The sequence below is a fragment of the Heloderma suspectum genome, chromosome 16 (assembly GCF_057233095.1).
Source record: "Heloderma suspectum isolate Gila_16-S chromosome 16, 16-S_ref, whole genome shotgun sequence".
Taxonomy (NCBI): Eukaryota; Metazoa; Chordata; class Lepidosauria; order Squamata; family Helodermatidae; genus Heloderma; species Heloderma suspectum.
The window spans coordinates 11,583,517-11,602,523 of NC_139473.1; the positions used below are offsets into that span (position 1 = coordinate 11,583,517).

General features: G+C 46.0%; 1 protein-coding gene across 4 annotated transcripts in view; it reads left to right on the top strand.

The window, feature by feature from the left end:
• RAP1GAP2 (RAP1 GTPase activating protein 2) overlaps positions 1 to 19,007 on the top strand; it is a 242,911-nt gene that overhangs the window by 88,383 nt on the left and 135,521 nt on the right. Inside the window, exon 1 of one of the 4 annotated variants that reach the window (XM_084823043.1) lies at positions 6,958 to 7,206. The exons of 2 other annotated variants lie outside the window; for them this stretch is intronic. In XM_084823043.1, coding sequence (XP_084679169.1) covers positions 7,100 to 7,206 — 107 coding nt within the window. In that variant the 5' untranslated portion in view covers positions 6,958 to 7,099. Of the gene's footprint in view, positions 1 to 6,957; positions 7,207 to 19,007 lie in introns of those variants that run through there. One more of the 4 variants, XM_084823041.1, reaches the window with a different exon arrangement.

A 19,007-nucleotide genomic window follows, 5' to 3' on the forward strand; every position in this document is an offset into this window, starting at 1 on the left:
ATCCCTGATGTGCATATATTACAGGCAGGGCTGGCACTCTTAACACAGTGGTCACTACAGGTTGAGAGCTCTGGTTCGTGAAGCTGCCATGCAGCCTGTGTGTGGCTCTGGCAGCCTGGCCATAGCAGCAATAAGCCCTCTTAGGGTCCCAGTGTGTCCCCCACCACACCAGATGCTGTTGCCAGGCTTGTCCATGGTGCCTTAGCATTCATGTGTGTGCACCCCACAATGACGTAGTCTTCATGCACCTGCAATGTGTAGCACCTTAAAAATGTACATGTGTGTACACCAGACTAAACTTCCTGTGGCAAGCAAAAGCACAAGGTCTCAAGCGGTCATAGGACCATTCACATCTTGAAAGTACAACCAGGTGTAGTAACATCCAATACAACGAATTCCAAAAAACTCTATGTAACCAGGGTAGATGGATAGCAATGCTGCCCACACAGAGTCTCAAATGATAATATGCAAGTAGCTATCTTCAGGACTGTGAAATGGTGTAACATTTACTGTGCAGAAATTAGTACAGTTCAAAAATGTGTCAATTTAACGAGTAATAATGACGATAGTAAATATAAATAATTTACGCCAGCCCCGCAAGTATAATTACAATTCAAAAATGTCTCTTAGGGAGCAATCCTATGGCCACTGGTCAGCGGCTAGAAGGCCATAGGATATCTGGTTTTCTGGGAACTGACCTCAGAGCCCATGCTGTGAAGTCAGTTCCTGGAGAACCAACCTTCGCCCACTTCCGCGCTGCCTCACAGGCAGTGTGGAAAAACCATGTGCTCCACGCTGGTGAATGGAGCACAGAGCGGCCAAAATAGGGCGTTCTCAGAGGGCGTTCCAGGACGGGGAGGGTGGAAATGCCTCTACGACACATCCAGTGTGTCGTTTGGCAGCCTCCTCCTCCCCTCAGCCCTCCTGCGGCTAGATAGCCACAACTGGCTGTCTAGCTGGAAATGCAGGGCAGGAGAAGTGCAGAGGGAATGATTCCCCTCCGTGCTTCTTCTGCCCTGCATTGGATAGGTGGTCACCTCTGAGTTTGGAGGTGGCCACCTCTCTGCATTTATTGTTGTTGTTTATTTATTTATTAAATTTCTTAATTGCCCATGTGGCCGGTCACCCGCCCATAGGATTGCACCCTTAATGATGATGGTTAACAGTAATAAACAGGCTAATACAAGAATGAATTCTGTTCATATCACCTCAGGTATTCTAAGGTGCCACATGCTGCATGCACATGAACACACTGAGGCATCATATAGTGCACAATTAACATCAGCATCAGGATTGGTCCTTATTGTGAGAATCACAGAATCATACGATTGGAAGGGGCCTGTAAGACCATTGAGACCAACCCCCTGCTCAATGCAGGAAGCCTGATTCCCAGGCGGTCTCTCGTCCAAGTACGAACCAGGGCTGACCCTGCTTAGCTTCTGAGATCAGATGAGGTCTTTGCTCGATGTCATAGAATCACAGGGTTGGAAGGGGCCTACAAGAGCATCGAGTCCAACCACCTGCTCAGTGCAGGAAGCCTGATTCCCAGGCGGTCTCCCATCCAAGTACGAACCAGGGCTGACCCTGCTTAGCTTCTGAGATCAGAGGGGTGTTAGAAGAATGCACAAGTATCCCTAGTTTCATACATTATACATTGGAATGAACACGAAGGTGCCTCATGAACACAAAGGCGCCATAGGGTGATTCTCTATCCAGAAAACAGAGGCTTTTTTACACACCACTCTGGAGATGAATGTGCTTTCTTAAAACCTTGCTGTTTTATGGTAAACCATCATCTCGTATGCTGAATGCATTAAACCAGGACAAGATAAAAACAAAGGAAGTGATACTCGAAGCAATTCTGTGCTGTTGGCAGAACAGCATGACTAGAGGATCAGATGGGTTTATTTCCCCGTGCCCAACATCTGTAATTCTGGCTTTAAACAAGTTGGCATTAGGAGCCCCCTTCGTTCAGAGGTTTGTAACACATTTTACTCTTGGAGATGTTTTACCTTGCTTCCATTCAAGTTGCTTTGGCCCGTGCCTGGCTTTTAAACTGCAGTGGTCATGTGTGGTTAATCTTTGCTTTTCCAAGAATGTATTTAAATCTCTTGAGAGGGTTTGGTGCGTATATCTCACCAGTCTGAACGGAGAAGTGGATGGGAGAGGATGGAGCAGAGTGGGGAGAGGATGGAGCAGAGTGGGGAGGGAGGGGGGGAGGGAGGGGCTGGAGAGAAATGGACATGTTTGATCTCCATGGCAACTCAAGCTTAGAAGTGGATAATGAATGAATGAATGAATGAATGTATGTATGTATGTATGTATGTATGTAGCAATGCCAGGGGCTTTTGAGAAGCCCTTTCCAATCAGACTTTAAAAACCCCAAGAACTAGAGAAGGGAAATGATGCTGGTTATAATCAGTGATAAGAAGGGTTGCAAAGTCTGTGTGGAAAAAAAAGGTTGGGTATTACCTGTAAGCTTGGAACCCCAAGAGTGTACCTGTTCACCAGTTAGGCTGACGTGTGTAGATTTAAGCCCCAATAATCTTGGTGGGCCTTGTTACTAGCAATGGGGGTCACCTCCTGAAATGGATGGGGAGACAAAAGGAAAGACTTCTTCACAAAATGCATCATTTTAGTCAAGGAATTTGCTGCTGCAACTCAAGGTTTTCATTTAGTGGCTTAATCGCCTGCCTGTTATCGGATTCACCAGTTAATTAACATATAAGTAAAGTTGCACATTGCCAAAACAGACTGGCAATACACATGACTCTGCCCTTTTGAGGATGAGAACATTAGGAGAGCCTAGCTGGATCAGACCAACTGTTCATACAGTCGAGGATCCTCCTCCTTTAATGATAGCCAACCAAGCACTTCCAGGAAGTCCAAAACTTGGCTGCCTGCCAACAGCCCTCTCCGGGTGTTTGCCCTCCAGTAGTTTAGCTACATAATTTTAGGCTCTGGGCTTAGTGGTCTTTAGATGGCGATGTGTCTTACTTCCCTCCCTTCAAAATGTGGCAAACTAGGCCCTGTTGACTTTGGAGACCCTCCTGCTCATTCTGCTGAATGGAGCCCCAGACATTTTCCCTGATGTCCTACCGTGATGGCACCACTGCCCAAGCAAGAGAATGCATCCTGCCTCTGAATCTGCCATCTGGTGACTGCCAGATTGGTAGCCATTGGTAGACCTCTCCTCCTCCTCCTCACTGCATTTGTCTAATTCCCTTTTAAAACTTTTAAAGTCAGTGGGCAGCACCACATCCTGTGGCAGTGAGTTCCATAAATTAATGACACATCGGATGAAGAAGTCCTCTCTTTTTTTGCCAGTATTGTGAGAAAGGAAGAAAAACGTGTTTCTCTATGATGTTTGAAAATGTGCATCTAAACCATCGACGATTTAATAAATATCTAGAGCAGACATTCTCAACCTGCCATCCTCTGGATGTTTGGGACAACAACTCCCATCATCCCAGGCCCAGCCGGGGTGGCCAATGATCAGGGATGATGGGAGTTGTAGTCCAGAACATCTGAAGGGAGGCAGGTTGGAAAAGCTGATCTTGTTGATGGAAGTGTAAGAAAACTTAAAAATGAATAAAGAAAACCTACTGCTCATGGTTAGGAGAGAAGTTCATCTATAGTAGTTTCATTTTCATTCCCTTTTATGGTGACAAAGCAGAACCACGTTGATCCTTCAGTTTGAGGTCCTAACAATTAAAATCTGCCTCCATCCATTATTTGTCAGTTGTATATCCACTTACTTGGGAGTAACTCCCATTGTACTCAGTGCAAGTCTGGAAATACATGTATATGACTGCGCTGTTGATCACTAAATTGTGCAGTACTACTAAAGTCACCTGCATTCAAAAGTATCCATAGTTGGGCATGTTGGGATGGGGGTGGGAAATATGAATCCAGAATTCATATCTTGAAAGTAAACTCATGCTTGAGAAATTTCCCCTCAAAGGCAAATCAACACACACACACACACACACACACACACAGCCAGGCAAATTCGCTTGAGACAATTTCTCCAAAATGCAGGTTCCCAATGTTTTGTTTCAGCATCCAAACATGCACACAATGGCCTGGCAAATTTACTTGTTTGTATTTCCCCCCAAATTCAGACTAATGCACATACATACGCATGCCTGTCTTCAGGGCTCTTATTTATTTATTTATTTATTTATTTATTTCCATATCCAACATGTACACAATCCAACGATAAAATTTCCACTGATCTTTAACAATAACGACATCAATGTTAATAATTCGAATTCAGTTATTATTAAAAGCACAGTAATAAGACTGAACAGTTCCATTAAAAGATACAGAATACAACAGATAAAAGCCTTGTTTTATAGCTTGGACTTCGTACAATCCAAATTTCTTAGTGTATCACCATGTGGCCTGTATCTATGATTGTTTCACCAGTAGCTGGCTGGACAGAGGGCAATATATTCCATACTTTTACTTTGATTCTACGGGAGCGAGTTTGACCAGAAGGCTGCATTTCACACTGACAATTCAGTGTTTTAGCACCAAACGGGAAGTGTGGGAAGCATTTTTTTTTTAAGAATATGAAATGTGCTACAGAGTTTCTCTCCCTGATAGTGTTCCTTCCTGTATGTAGCTTGCAACTCCCATGAACAGCTCTCAGTTCCCTGTAACCTTAGAACTGATAGGCTGTGGGGGTGGTGAGAGTACATCATGATGGGATATGCAGAGTTGTACTGTATCTTGCAGGAGTTACACCAAGGACCCACATAGGAAGTTGCCTTCTGCTGAGCCAGACTGTTCTTTTGCCTACACTGACTGGCAGCAGCTCTCTTACATTTTCAGGCCGGTCTCTTTCACATCCTGATCTGGAGATACCAGAGACTGAAACTGGGACTTCCTGCATGCAAAGCTCTACCACCGAACTACAGCATTTTGTTGTATATCTGTTATAGCTATATGTTATATGCACGGTGTGGAAAATGTGGATAGGGAGACATTTGCCTCTCTCTCTCAAAATACTAGAACCCAGGGTCATGCTGTGAAGCTGATTGGTGGGAGATCCAGGACAGATCAAAGGAAGGACTTCTTCACACAGCGCACAGTTAAACTATGGAACTCACTACCACAGGATGTAGCGATGGTCACCAATTTGGATGGCTTTAATAGTGGGTTGGACAAAGTCCTGGAGGAAAAGGCTGTCAATGGCTACTAGTCTTGATGGCGATGTGCTACCTCCAGTACCAGAGGCAGTGATTCTATGTGCAACAGTTGCTGGGGAACATGGGTGGGAGGGAGCTGTTGCACTCATGTCCTTCTTTGGGGTTCCCAGTCAACAGCTGGTTGGCCATTGTGTGAACAGAATGCTGGAGTAGATGGACCCTTGGTCTGATCCAGCAGGGCTCTTATGTTCTTATGTTCTTAGCTAGGGGTGTGTCAAATATGTGGATTTGTGGAAAACTAGTCCTTTCTGGAGAAGGGGAGAATATTCCCCAACTCCCCAATTATCTTGTTCACAGCCTTTTTGATGATGTCGTCACCGTACCGTCCTACTCCAGTGCCATTTTTTTTAAAGGACCAAATCATTTCCGAACCCTAATCACATGGGTGATCCCATCCAACTGGGAATTACATAATGCATGTGATGACATCACTACACTATGACACTCCGTAGCTGATCAGGCTTGCTGACATTATGATGTCACTCTGAATGGGTGGAGACTTTTGCTCAGTTTAGCAGCAACTCCTGGGAAAAACCAAACACAGCTGGGGTGTGGGAGAAGGCTGCCTTTCAGCACTGCAAACACTTTTTATGAAGAATTTCCCCCTTTCAACTCAGCCTTGCAAATGTCCCAAGGCATTTTGCTGCCTGAGGCAAAGCAGCAAATCCCCCCCCCCCAAAGGCACAGAGTACCTAAAGCCACCAAGTTGGCAGATGAGGCAGAAAATCTCACAAATGCCTCTCCCCATCCCTGGCAATATGACTAGAATAATAACATTTGCTACCCTTTGATGACACCCAGAATCTACTGCCTGAGGTGTCTGCTTCACTCTGCCTCATGGTAGGGCCAGTCCTACAGCCTTCCCTGTGTCTGATCCCAACTTCCAGCACACAGGGATGAACTGGTTACATTGCCATGCAATACGAGTGCCGGACAGTTGCAAATTAAGCCCCTTTCCTTTTAATACTCTTAAAACGTTTCTAATCCCCCACAGCAATCAGTAACCAACATCCCATAACAGGGCGAGGGGGAGACATGTATTTCATAAAAGCATGTGTTACAGCTGCCGCAGTTACGGGCTGACAATTGCAACGCTGAGAACGAGCCTCGGGATAGCCCAATTCCCCGAAACCAGGGGGAAAGGTGAATTGTAGAGAAGAACGCTTAACAAACACACCTAGCTGTCCATTGCACGTACCTTGCATGTATTTGAGGGCAATTGTCTGCAGAGCAATTTGAAAGCAAGCCATGTCCTCAGGAAAAAACCCACAGGGCTCCCGGAGCTGAGTGGTGCTCTCATTTCAGCTTGCAGACATTTATCCAGGATAACACGACGAGCTCTTGATGAGAAAAACGAATCCTGCTTAACTTCTGTGCCAGTCTTGGCGGAGTGTATTTGGTTTTTCAAAAAATGCATGCCTAGAAGCACAGGGGAGATTTGAAGCTGCCTTTCAACTTCTGCTCTTCTTTTGTGGGGAAGGGAGATTGGCAGCTGCCGCGCAGGCGTGACAGCTTGGCGAAAGCCAGTGACCACATGTGACGCTGCTGGTAAGGCTAAGGATGATTTAATTGACTCAGGGATGCCACCCCTACTCCGCACCGGCAGTTTAGCAGCTCCTGAGAGAAGAGAGCTCAGGAGAGTGGCTGGCTAGGAAAAGGGCAGGCAGGCAGGCAGGTGATCTGAAGGTTGCCAGAGAGGAAACAGTCACCTGATTCAGAGACCAGCTTACCTATCAGACCGGAGTAACAAGGCAGGAGAGAAGGAGCGGAAGAATGAGAGTGTAAGGGAGGGAGGGGGAGGGAGGTCTGTACTTTTAAAAACAGGTCTCTTGCCAAGGGCTGCTGATTCTGGATGCACCATCTGTAGAAGTGTCACCTTAGCTATGTCACAACCTCCCGGTAGGATGCAATCGAAAAGAGCTGGAATACGAGCAGCTGTCGTGCTCATAGGTTTGTTACACAAGTCCCGAAAGCAAAATAAAGAAAAAAGGTAATGCAGACGCTTTAATCTGATATCATAGACATATGTTCTTTGCTTTTGTCTCTTGTAACGCAGGGGGTGGGGGTGCTGGTGTTGGTGGGGCGGGGGTCGAAGAGAGAATTGGCACTCTTGTCGGAATGCTCCTGCAGCTTGAAACCCAGGGCTCCAAGAAGTTCTTTCTGGTGTTGCCGGCATCGCTGGGATGTGTCTGTCCGAGGGTGATAGTTCACATTTTTGCCGCTGTGCCCATCAAAAGCGCCGCTCCAGACGGTGCTGGTGACATGAGATGCAGTCAGAGAGAAATCAAGGACTGCGAAGGGTGCTGGAGCCAGATTTCCCCCTCTCTGCCACTGCTCATGGAAGGCTGTGTCCGCAGAACTTGGCACAGACTTCTGTCAACCTCTTTGGGACATCGTCGCAAAGAAGGATGTGGAGGAGGGATGTCTTAGGTCTTCTCCTCGCCTGCACATCTGAAAGCTAGGAGCAGAGTTGATTTTGATTTAGAAGAACATCTGTGTGTGTGTGTAGGTGGGGGTAGGTGGCGTTGGAAGGGAAGCTGACATAATTTTGTAGCTTTGTCCACTAAGCAGTGCTTTCAATCCCAAAGCAGGGAGAATGGTCAGTTGGCATTACGTTTTCCTCGTAGAAATTGGCAGGGTTTGGTGATGGCTTAGGATGAAGCAACTGTTTTTTCTTTCTTTTTCTTTTCCGGTCCACATGGTGACAGGTGCTTTTGTCTGATTTCCCCCTCCCCCCCCCCCCCCGCTCTTTGGGACTTACAGTGTTTGGCTTGATTTGAGGCACTCAAGCAAGACGGATTTCTTTTTAGCCTTCCGTTCCCGTTAAAAGACAAACACCCAAATCTATGCCATGGATACAACTCTGGCATCGTGGGGCTAGACAGAAAAGCATCAGTGCATCATCATCATTTTCATCATCATCATAGACAGTGTGGTGTAGCGGTGAGAGCGTTGGACTGGGAGCCGAGAGATCCGGGTTCTGGCCCCCACTCGGCCACGGAAGCTCACTGGGTGACTTTGGGCCAGTCACAGACTCTCAGCCCGACCCACCTCGCAGGGTTGTTGTTGTGAGGATAAAATGGAGGAGGGGGAGGCCTATGTATGCCGCCTTGGGTTCCTTAAGGAGGAAAAAAGGTGGGATATAAATGTAATTAATAAATTATTATTTTTGTTGTTGTTGTTGTTATTATTATTATTATTACTGTTTTGTTTGTAGCCATTTTTAATAGGAAAAAGGCTAACAGACCGAACCGAACCACTGTAAAGTGCATTAAAATGATTATCTCTTGGCAGGATACCAAGCACAGCCAGTAAGAAGGGAGCAGGGAGTGTATTGCACTTTAACCAGGCAATGTGGAAACCCATTGGTTGCTTGTTTACTGTTTATACAGTGCTGGCAATATGCATAGTGCTTGATGGAGTGGAAGAGGACTGGTCTCTGCCCCAGTGAGCTTACAGTCAAGCATCCTGTATAGGGGTGACAAGAGAACTGAGAAAGGGGAGGGGAGTGGAGGCAGAGGTCAACCGGGGAGGAATATGCATGCATGTATGTACTTTGGCTTGGTGAGGAGATGGGAACTAAGATGACGTGTACCAAAGGCTTCGCAGGAAAAAAATAGTGGCATGGATGTTGTTCAAGTCTGGTGCCTTGACAAAGCAAACAGGTTGCCGTACGAACGATAAACAACCCGGTAGCACCATATGCACTGGCTCACTTATATCAGATTTGTTTGATGAAGTCAGAGCTTCCCTGAAAAAGCACCTGCCACAGTGCATTTGTTCCATGCAGCCCTTTTTCTCCTTTACTCAGAAGGAGGTCCTTCTAACTTCAACGGGACTGCTAAGGAAATCTGTGCAGGATGGCATCTTTAGCCTGTAAGGTATCACGAAGCTCCTTGGAGCTGTTTGCTGGAACAGGTTCTGGAGGCTAGTTTTTCATGGGGAGGTTCTCCTGAGGATACAGTTTACTGTGTGGTTGATTACTTTGGCTTATGAATTCCCCTCCTTCCACCAAGGCGTCCGCCGCCCTCCGCCATGCTCCTGAAACCTCTAAGAAGTTAAAGGGATCAGTTTAGGAGGCCAAAATAACCACTCCTGATGGCCTTTAATCTTGTTAGACAATTTGCAGTTCATTATGGGATGTTCCTCCTCAGTTTCTGCAATGTGGGAAAATGTCTGGATAGTTACCACAGTGCTTCTTGTTCCCAAAAGAGAGGCGGGGTGGTGTAGTGGTTATAGGGTTGGAAGGGAGAGTTCCCGGTTCAAATCCCCCCTCACCAATGAAACGTAGCAGGCGAGCTTGGGCTAGTCACTTTCTCTCTCAGCTTAACCTAGCTCACAGGGGTGCTGTGAGGGTAAAAGAGTTCCGTGGAGAATACAGAAATGTAGAGAATAAGTAATTCCCCAAGCGTGGGAAATTTCAGAGGCTGCCTTACGATGGCTTGATGTCAGGACAGAGTACTGTGTTTTGGTGATATTTGTTGAGTTACAACAATACACGCTGAGCATGGTGAAAGCAGAAAAGCACTCAGATGGACTTTAAAGTGGCCGCAGTTCCCCACAAAACAAACAAAATGTATTTGGAGCCCCTGTAAGGCTCACACAAAAAACCAGCAACACACCAACCCAAACGGTGACATTTTGGTAAACAAGTTCCAGAGTCTTTGATTTCAGACTGTTTGATTTCTTTACCAACTTGTATATATCGTTAACATTTATCTAATGTTTATCTAAGACAGCCTTCCGTAACGTGGTGTCCTCCAGATATGTTGGACTATAACTCCCAGCATCCTGGGAATGCTGGGAGTTGTAGTTCAACACATCTGGAGGACACCGGATTCGGGAAGGCTGATAGAAGAGCTCCCTCACATGCACAGCTCTCACTTGCTGTCTCTTGTCTGTGCTCCCCCTCCCATGTCAATCTCCCAGAATGCACCCCTCCAAGATGTAACAATTCTCTTAAAGGGGTATTGCCTCATCTCCCCCCTCCCAATTTTCAAAATAACAATGGTATCAACAATTACAATGGATGATAATACAAACACTAGCAGGTAATACCACATTTCATGACTTTCCCAGAGTCTGCCTGGCTTCCTTGGGGTTCTGCTGGATATTCATATCTGCATTCCAGTTTCTGGTACTCGTTTCTTTGCGTTGCCTTCTTTCAATGTGGCTTGTGGAATTGCTCCCCTGTTTTTGTCCCCCTTTGCAGAGGCAAGTTCCCCACTGGCTGCTTATTGGTGTGGGTCACCTGTGGTTGTTTTTGAGCAGAATCAGTTGTAGATGTCTTCTGTGCTGTCTGAAGGCACACCGTTGTGGAATCATCATTTGAAATGATCTTGGAGCCACATGATGGGACACTGTGGCCCCCTGTACCCATGTTGTTCCATTTGAGATCAGCACATTGCCATTTTCTTGAAATGGTGGCAGTTCTTTAGCACTGTCATAATAATACCAGTTTTTGTTTGGCCTTGCTTAGATTTTTGCAACTAAAATCCTACTTAGAGTAGACCCATTGAAATGAATGGGGCATAATTTAGTCATGAGTAACTGAAGTCCCATTCGTTTCAATGGGTCTACTCTAAGTAGGTCCTTAGTTGGATTCTGACCCTCGTGTAGTACTTATACATAGGGAAGTACAAACCAGCAAATACAAACTTATTGATGTTCTCCAAATTCCATCTTGAAGCTCATTCTGACCCATATCTGTATAACACTGGGAGCTTTGTGTTTTTTCTTCTTGCATTCATTCCCCCCACCCCAATGCATCAATTGTGTGAAGTTTAAGAAGTACACATTTTTATGTGCATTTTTCAAATATACACTTTTTTGAGCACATTTTTTTGTCCTGTGGCTTGCATGTCAAACACAGAAATCTATGGACTTAGATTGCAGATTGCATTCAGGTCCACATTTGGTTCTGGGAGATGTGAGCTGGGTAAATTCTGGCCAAAAATGAACTGAAATAAATTTCTCATACATCCCTAAGTAGTTGTGGCAATCTTGTTTTGAGGTTTCTGTTGAACAGTAGTTCTGCCGGGGATAGGCTATGTTGCATGGGATTAGTCCTATAACTGAGAAGTCCTATTGACTGTTGTGATTCATAGCTTTCTTTAGCAGTCTCTTAATGATATGTACACCATTCTCAACAAGATCATTGGACTGGGGATCCCGTGGACTGCATGCTTTATGAATGAACCTGTAGTGCTGTGTAAATACTAGGAACTAATGGCAATCAAATTGTTGTCCATTATCTGTCCACACTACTGCAGGTATGCCATGCTGTGCAAAAATGAACTTGATGTGGATAATTGCCTGAGTGGCTGTCATATTATCCAGCTGAGCTATTTCAGGGTAGATAGTCCATTATTAGCAGGTAGTTCTTTCCTGCTAGCTCAAACAGATCAATGCCCACCTGTGACCACAGATGTAGAGGCTTCCATCATGGGTTCCTTTGTGTGAGCTGACTTAAATTTCTGACATGCTGGGTAGGCTTTCACTGTTCCTTCTGTGTCAGCATTCAGATGGGCAGGACACTTTTAGCACAGAAAGCTCTTCCTTGATAGTAAGGACTTGGTGTATATGGTGATGTGGTCAGTCCATCCCAATAGCCCTTTGCAAGATTTCATCCTCATCTCTGTCCTGGGCAATTACTGACCACATTTCTTCTGAAACTGGTATCACTTTTTAAAGCAGGTTTACATGCACAATGTCTACATTAGAACTGATACCTCACTCCTGACAACATAAGGCCTCTGCTGTAACTAGTTCTTTCCCAGGCTTGGAGGCAATGTAGAAACTAGAGCTGTGCAAAATGGCCTCTAGAAATTCTCCACCTTACTTGTGAGCGGAGAAATTTGGGAGACAGTTTCACCGGATTTCTCCAGGGGGAGGAGAACTTCTCAACAGTTCCTCACAAGAAGGGCTCTCCATTGGCAGTCTCTCCATTGTGTTCCATCCAGGAATCCGGTGGAACCCCTCTGCCCGCAGCCCCGAGCCCCGCTTGCAGAGCCCCTGCCCCTGCTCGCCCCCTGCCCCTGCTTGGCGAGCGGCCCACACTCAGCCCGGCTGCCTCGTTGAGCTCTGCAGTCACCATTTTCTGAAAAACAAAAATGTGCAAAAATGCCCATTTGTGTACGCATGAAGATGTGCATTTTTGCATATGCACATATTTGCATATACACAAAATGCACATTTTTGCGCATGTCTAAATATGTGCATTTTTGCGATTGCCATTTTATTTTTCAAAAAATGGTGACCGCAGAGCTCGATGAGGCTGCTGGGGTGAGCACTGGCTGCTCACAGAGCACGGGAGGGTCTTGAGCATGGCTGGGGACCGACGAGAAGGGGCAGGGGCTGGGCGGGTGTCTGGAGAGCCTGGACTTGGGTGGGTTCTCACATCCCTACTAGCGTACAAAGCCCTGAACAACTTGGGACCAGGATGCCTGAGAGAGTGCCTTCTCCCTTACCAACCTACCTGGTCATCGGAGGGCATGCTCCTCCTGGTGGCTCCACATGGACCTATGGCCTGACTGCAGTCCACCCGGAGAAGAGCCTTCAGTGTGGTGGCCCCCTTTCTTTGGAATTCCCTGCCCCTGGAGGCCAGGCAGGCACCAACACTGCACTGTTTCCAGTGCCTCCTGAAAACAACATTGTTGCAGGAGGCATTCCTTAGCTGACCAGTCACAGTTTCTATTGATATTCTTTTTTTAATTTTTGGAATAATTTTAATCTGGTGTCTTAATCTTTTTATCCCTTTACTGTCTTATCTCTTGTGTTCACCACTCTGAAATCTGTTCTAGATTTGGAGAGGTATACAAATATTGTAAAACAAACAAACAAACAAACAAACGGAGACATGGACTTCTTCCATCTGTACACCACTGCCAGGGCTTCTTGTTATATTTCAGCATTTTATATTTCAACATAGGGAGGATTTCCACACCTCCCAATGTTGCTGCAGCAAAACTGCCCCTCTGCCATCCTTGGAGTCGTCTGTGCAGAGTTTTGCTACTCCTGTGTTGTCGTAGTAGCCAAGGAGTGCAAGGACAGGGGTTTCTTTGATTTCTTGTAACAGATTTTAAAATAGAGTGTTGTGCACAGGGCATCTCTAGAGTGGGAGTAAATTTCCCTATGATGTTAAACATTCTGCCCTAATTCTATAGCCCTTCCTCTGGGGGAGGCTGGTGGATCCGATTGTGGTGGGGCACAGATTCCATTCTGGGTTTTAGTTACAACCAGCCAGGAATGTTATTTATTATTTATCTCTTTATTTAAAAGATTTATATCCCACTCTACATCGTTAGGATCTCAAGGCGGCATACAGATAAAATCAGTTTAGACAGTATAAAACCATAAATAATTTTAACAGCTAAAAACATATTAAACCGGTAAGCAAGCTAATACCAATTTAAAATCAAAAACCATGAAGCAGTTAAAACAGTGAGCTATTTTAGGGAATGCATTTAGCCCTCAAAGGTTTGGTAAAAAGCCATGTTTTTACTTGGTGCTGAAATGAGACCAATGTCTGTGCCAATCGGGCTTCCTGTCAGGGTGGACACTGAGCCCATAGAATCCCAGAGTAGTTCTGATTCTGAGGAAGAGCAGTCGCTCCTGGGAGAGGAGCGCACTCCTCTTTCCCAGGGCCCACAGCTGACGGAGATTCCTCCCACCAGCATTCCTAGATTAGAAAGCAGTCCAGGGAGTGACCGAGCAGAGATAGCAGACTTGGTGGATGTGCGACGCAGACGCAGAAAGCGGCGCCAGATGGAGGGCACGGAAAGGAGGCACAGTGCCCGGTTGGCGCGCAAACAACGGCTGCGCCCAGAGGCTCCAAGGGAAAAGGGGAGGGACTCTCCCTAGTCCTTAAGTTCAAGGGACTGCCAGTAATTCCCTTTCAAACGGGGACCAACTGTTCCAACGTAGGGCATAGGTACTCTGCTGCTCAGATCTAGTTGCTACCTGTAGAGTTGTTAAGTTGTAAAAGAAGAATAAAGCTTTGAAAGGAATCCCTTTGTCTGTGTCTGGACTTGGCTACTGGATTAGACTGAGAGAGGCCTCCAAGGAGCCCTTGACACCTCCAAGGGGAGGGCATTCCGCAACCGGGGTGCCACAGCAGAGAAGGCCCTCTCCCACGTCCCACCATAGTGTATGTCTCACACTGGTGGGATGCAGAGGAGGGCCCCTCCAACAGATCTCAGTCCTCGGGCAAGTATATATAGGGGGAGGCGCTCCTTCAAATATTGAGGTCCCAAGCTGCTTAGGGCTTTAAATGTCATCACCAAAACCTTGAATTCTGACTGGAAGCATATTGACAGCCAATGCAATTCCTTTAAAACTGGTGTTATATGATTTTCACGAGATGTTCCAGTCAGCAGTCTAGCTGCTGCATTTTGCACTAGCTGCAACTTCCGAGTTGTCTTCAAGGGCAGCCCCATGTAAAGTGCATTGCAGTAGTCTAATCAGAAAGTTACCAGCATGTGCACCACTCAGGCTAGGGTATCCCTGTCCAGGAAAGGCCATAGCTGGTGGATCAGCCAAAGCTGGCCCAAGGACTCCAAGCCACGGAGTCCATGTGGGGCTCCAGTGACAGGGATGGGTCTAGGAATCTAAATGGAATCTAAAGGAACTATCCAAGGTGCTGGACCCTTTGGGGGGATAGGCTCCAGGACCTTGGACAGCTCCTTCAGGCTTCTGGCTGGTTGTAACTAGCGATACTGAAGAAATTTGAGAGGGACTAAAATGAGCTCAGATTTCTAAGAATCCGACCTGTGGAATCCCCTGCGGAGCAACCTGCTCAGGCCGCGCGGAATCTGTGGACTTTCGGATGATTTTTTTTTACTTTCCTGAAATTTACGCATATACATTTGTAAGAAAATATGTAAGTTTCTGCTGAGGAAATGTCGAATAGAATGGGGGACAGTACGCTAAACGTTATGTGCTAAGGTAAATTATGTAAATACTTACGTAAATACTTACATAATTATTTGCGTATCTTTCTGCATAACAAAAAAAAATTGCATCCGCCTGTGAGTGGACAATGGAGCAAAAGGCACCTGAGAATCCATGAAGCACAGACAGAGAGGATTTTACAAAGTCCATACAACCCTAGTTGTAACTAAAACCCAGAATGGAATTGCTGCCCCACCAAAAGCAGATCCACCAGCCTTCCATGTCCTTTCAGGTTGGCATATTAGTAATAGTCTTAATCCTGCATAAACATCCTCCAGCACGAATGACAATTTAGCCTCAGGCTTTCCTTTAAGATAATGGACTTGCAGTCCATCCCTGGACCCCCTGAACCTTTGGACCTGGCTTAATGGCCCCTTTCATCTTTCTCTCCCTTCCCTGCCCTCTGTCCCTGTGAAGATTTGAAGCCTACAGAGGCAAAGGGGGAAAAAAAGGTCAGGCTTAGAAGTCTGGAGTTTTCTGTTGGGAGGGAGTAACCCTGAGAGGAGTAGTTTCATTTCTCCAGTTAAGTGTCAGTTTAATTTCTCCAGTTCAAGTTTCATTTCTTCACGTTCGAGGCAGTACTTTTGGTTTTGCTGGGAGGAGGGTTTATAAGGAGAGTGAGCGAGTGAACCAGTACGAGTTAGAGACAGACCAGGCTGCAGCCAGAGCCAGAGCAAGAGAGAGTCAGGGAGAGCAGAGCCTGAAGTGAGAGCAGAGCCTGAAGACTGAACAGGAAGAAGCAGCCTAGAAAAGTCTAAGGACAACTAGGTAAGGGAATTATGTTTTGCAACTTCTATTTTCTTTTAATGCCTTGTAGATCACTTGGCTCTATTGTATGAATACCTTTAGTTGTAATTTGTTTGCTTTAAATTTACCAGTAAATTTTTGTGGTTAAACCCTGTGTGTCAGTCACCCCATGTCTACAGCCTAAACCCCACGTTACTGGGAAGGGGAAGTTTAAAAGAAGGAGGGTGGGACTCTTGAGGAGGCAAGAGATCCTTAAGGAGTTGCTCAAGGGTCCAGGTCATAAGGGGAACTTTGACACCCTCATTTATGCTTGGGCCATGAGGAAAAGGCTCAGCCTACCACAGGGGTACGGAAGCTGTGTCCCTCCAAATATTGGTGGACCCTGTCCCATCATTCCTAGCCAGCCTGGCCAATGGTCAGGGATTATGGGAGTTGTAGTCCAACAGCATCTGGAGGGCCCCCAACTCCACACCACTGGCCTACAATCTCCGCGTTGGCAAGGACTGGAGCCAGGATGTTCAAGCAACATATCTCTTCCTTTGCGTTCTGGGTTCTGTTCTGCACCTACCGTTAAATGTCACCCTGGACAAGTGAGTGAGAGAGAGGTGGCAGCAGATACTGGCTACCAGGAGGCTGGGCTCTCTGCTGTCTTATTAGCAACCCGGCAAAATCTAATGCTGCAGATTGATTGCTACGAGCGTCCTTTTCCTCCCAAGTCAGGATGAAGCTCTCCCCTGCCGAGCTCCTTCCTGGAACAATCAATCACATCAAGGCTTGTTAATTTGAATAATAACCCAGGATGTGACTGTTGATCCTGAGTGAATAGCCAGTGACACTCTGCAGGAAACCCTGCAGAAAAAGAAAAAAGAGAGAGAAAGGCAGAGGGACTTTGACCGTTGTGCTAAATGTGCAGCACACAACTTTTTCTAAATGGAGAGTTCTGGGGGCTCAGGTCTGCCTGGAAATGGCACAAGCTGTGTGCAAAAGGACCGTGGTCACTCAGGGTTTCATCACACGGAGCTTTTATCCTGCAATTGAGATTGCTCCTTCATGGAAGTTTGCAGGCTCTTTACATGACGCTATGATCATTCAAGGCATCTCCTGCACTAAATGCCCTTTGTCCTGTTTTTAAATAGATCGCAGATAATGAGCTATTGGATTACCCTGTTGTGTTCCACTTCAGTTTCCTCTGTGAAAAGATTTAAAGCAGCAAGAAGAGGAGCGAGATCAATGGAAAATAATGGAAGACTCAGATACGGGGAGAAGGGGTGGGGAGGGGAGGAAGCGCGTGTAAAGGGATTCAGTGGTGATCCTGCATTTAAAATGGAAGCAGAAAGCCCCATTTTAAATGTGGGATTTTAGGCTGGCGTAGAAATGCCCTCAGTGATAGGATTGTGCAGAAGTAAGCTGCATTTAGTTCAGTGGGGTTTACTCCCAGGAAAAGCAGTGTAGGATTGCAGCCTAAGATACCTACCCTCGGCGAAGATGGTTATTTCAGTAGTCACACTATGCTCTCTTATGCACCTGATATACTGTGCAATGGCAGAAGATTTGCACTGACTGGCCGGCATCTTGTCACTCACTAATGGTGGCAATCCAGAAGAAGCCCAACTTGAGGGAGGATAAGGGGAATCAAGGACTCTTCTAGATTTCAAAAATGGCAAAGAGTTCTGTAGCACTTTAAAGAGTAAAGGCGGCATCCAACTGTGTCATTCCGATGGTGCAAATGATGTTGAGCTAGCGGGAACTAGGTTCCCAACTATGCCCAATAGGAGAATCTGACTAAAGTTACATTTGTGCAAGTGTGGTTGCACAAGCTGTTGAACAATCCATTGTGCAAGAGGCTGCGCATTATGCACGCACAACCCAGTGTGCAACTGGTTTGTGCATTATGCTCACACAATCCATTGTGCAAGCAGTTGCGCATTGTGCTTGGGAAACCGGTTGTGGAAGTGGTTGCCAACGGATCGCACAATTATTAATTAATTAATTAATTACATTTCCATACTGAAGCTCTCTGGGTGGTTCACAAAAATTAAAACCACAAGTACGGCATAAAAACAATATCAGATATAAAATCATGCAAACGACAGTGCAAAAGTACAACCATGCAGCAATGCAGGTATTACTGTATTGAAAATACAGTAAGAAATTTAAAACAACGAAGCTAGAGGACTAGAATGTTGAAATGCTAAAATGTACAGCTGCGTGCTCAATGGAAAGATTCTGCGGAGTCCAATTAGTGCTGTTTGAATTTGAGGAATGACTGTACTGGATACTCCCCTAACAAATGTACTGTGGCAAAATCTTTCATAGACCAGATGGATCTGACCAAATGATCTCTGTCCCCAGTGCTGGATTTGGGGTGAGCCCTTTGTGCCCCCCAAACCTGGAAGAAGTGGGGCATGGAAAGCAAGACTCCCTTAGGCTGCATCTGATCTTCCTGGATATTTTGTGCAAAGTTAGGCTGACCATACGTACCGTTTTAACTGGGACAGTACCGTTTTTTTGTTGTATTTCCCGACCGTCCTGTCGTTTTAATATGAATGTCAATTTTGTCCTGTTTTTAATTTTTTGTAAAAAAAACTGAACGCGTTTATCATAAGGCTCTACGCTAGTCAACGCGTGCAGTAAAACTACTAGTGTGACGAAAGAGGAAGCTCCACTGATTTTGTCCAGTCAGGGCCAGGCTTCTTGAGCTAGCGACAATCAGACGCCGCCCCCTTGCTTGTCTGCAGTGACGGGGAATTCAAGATGAGGCTGCTAAGCCCCATTCAGCATGTGGGAGCCAGGAAGGTGAGTCTTACTGTTATTTCTACCATCATTCCACCTACAGAGATTCTTTCTCTAATAAAACTTTTGTTATCGTCTTACTTTTTCATGAATATCACATAACCCCATCCCATTTTTGTCATCCCAATATCCCGTGGAAATATGGTCAGCCTATGCAAAGTGGAAGTGGTATCTCTTTTAGCGTGGGGGCCCCTCTGGCGGTCTCGGGGCCCTGGCAAAAGTCCAAGTGTGCCGCCCTCCAGAGTCAGCCCCGCGTGTCCACAAAACCTTGTGCCACCATCAGTTTGGTAAGGCCAAAAC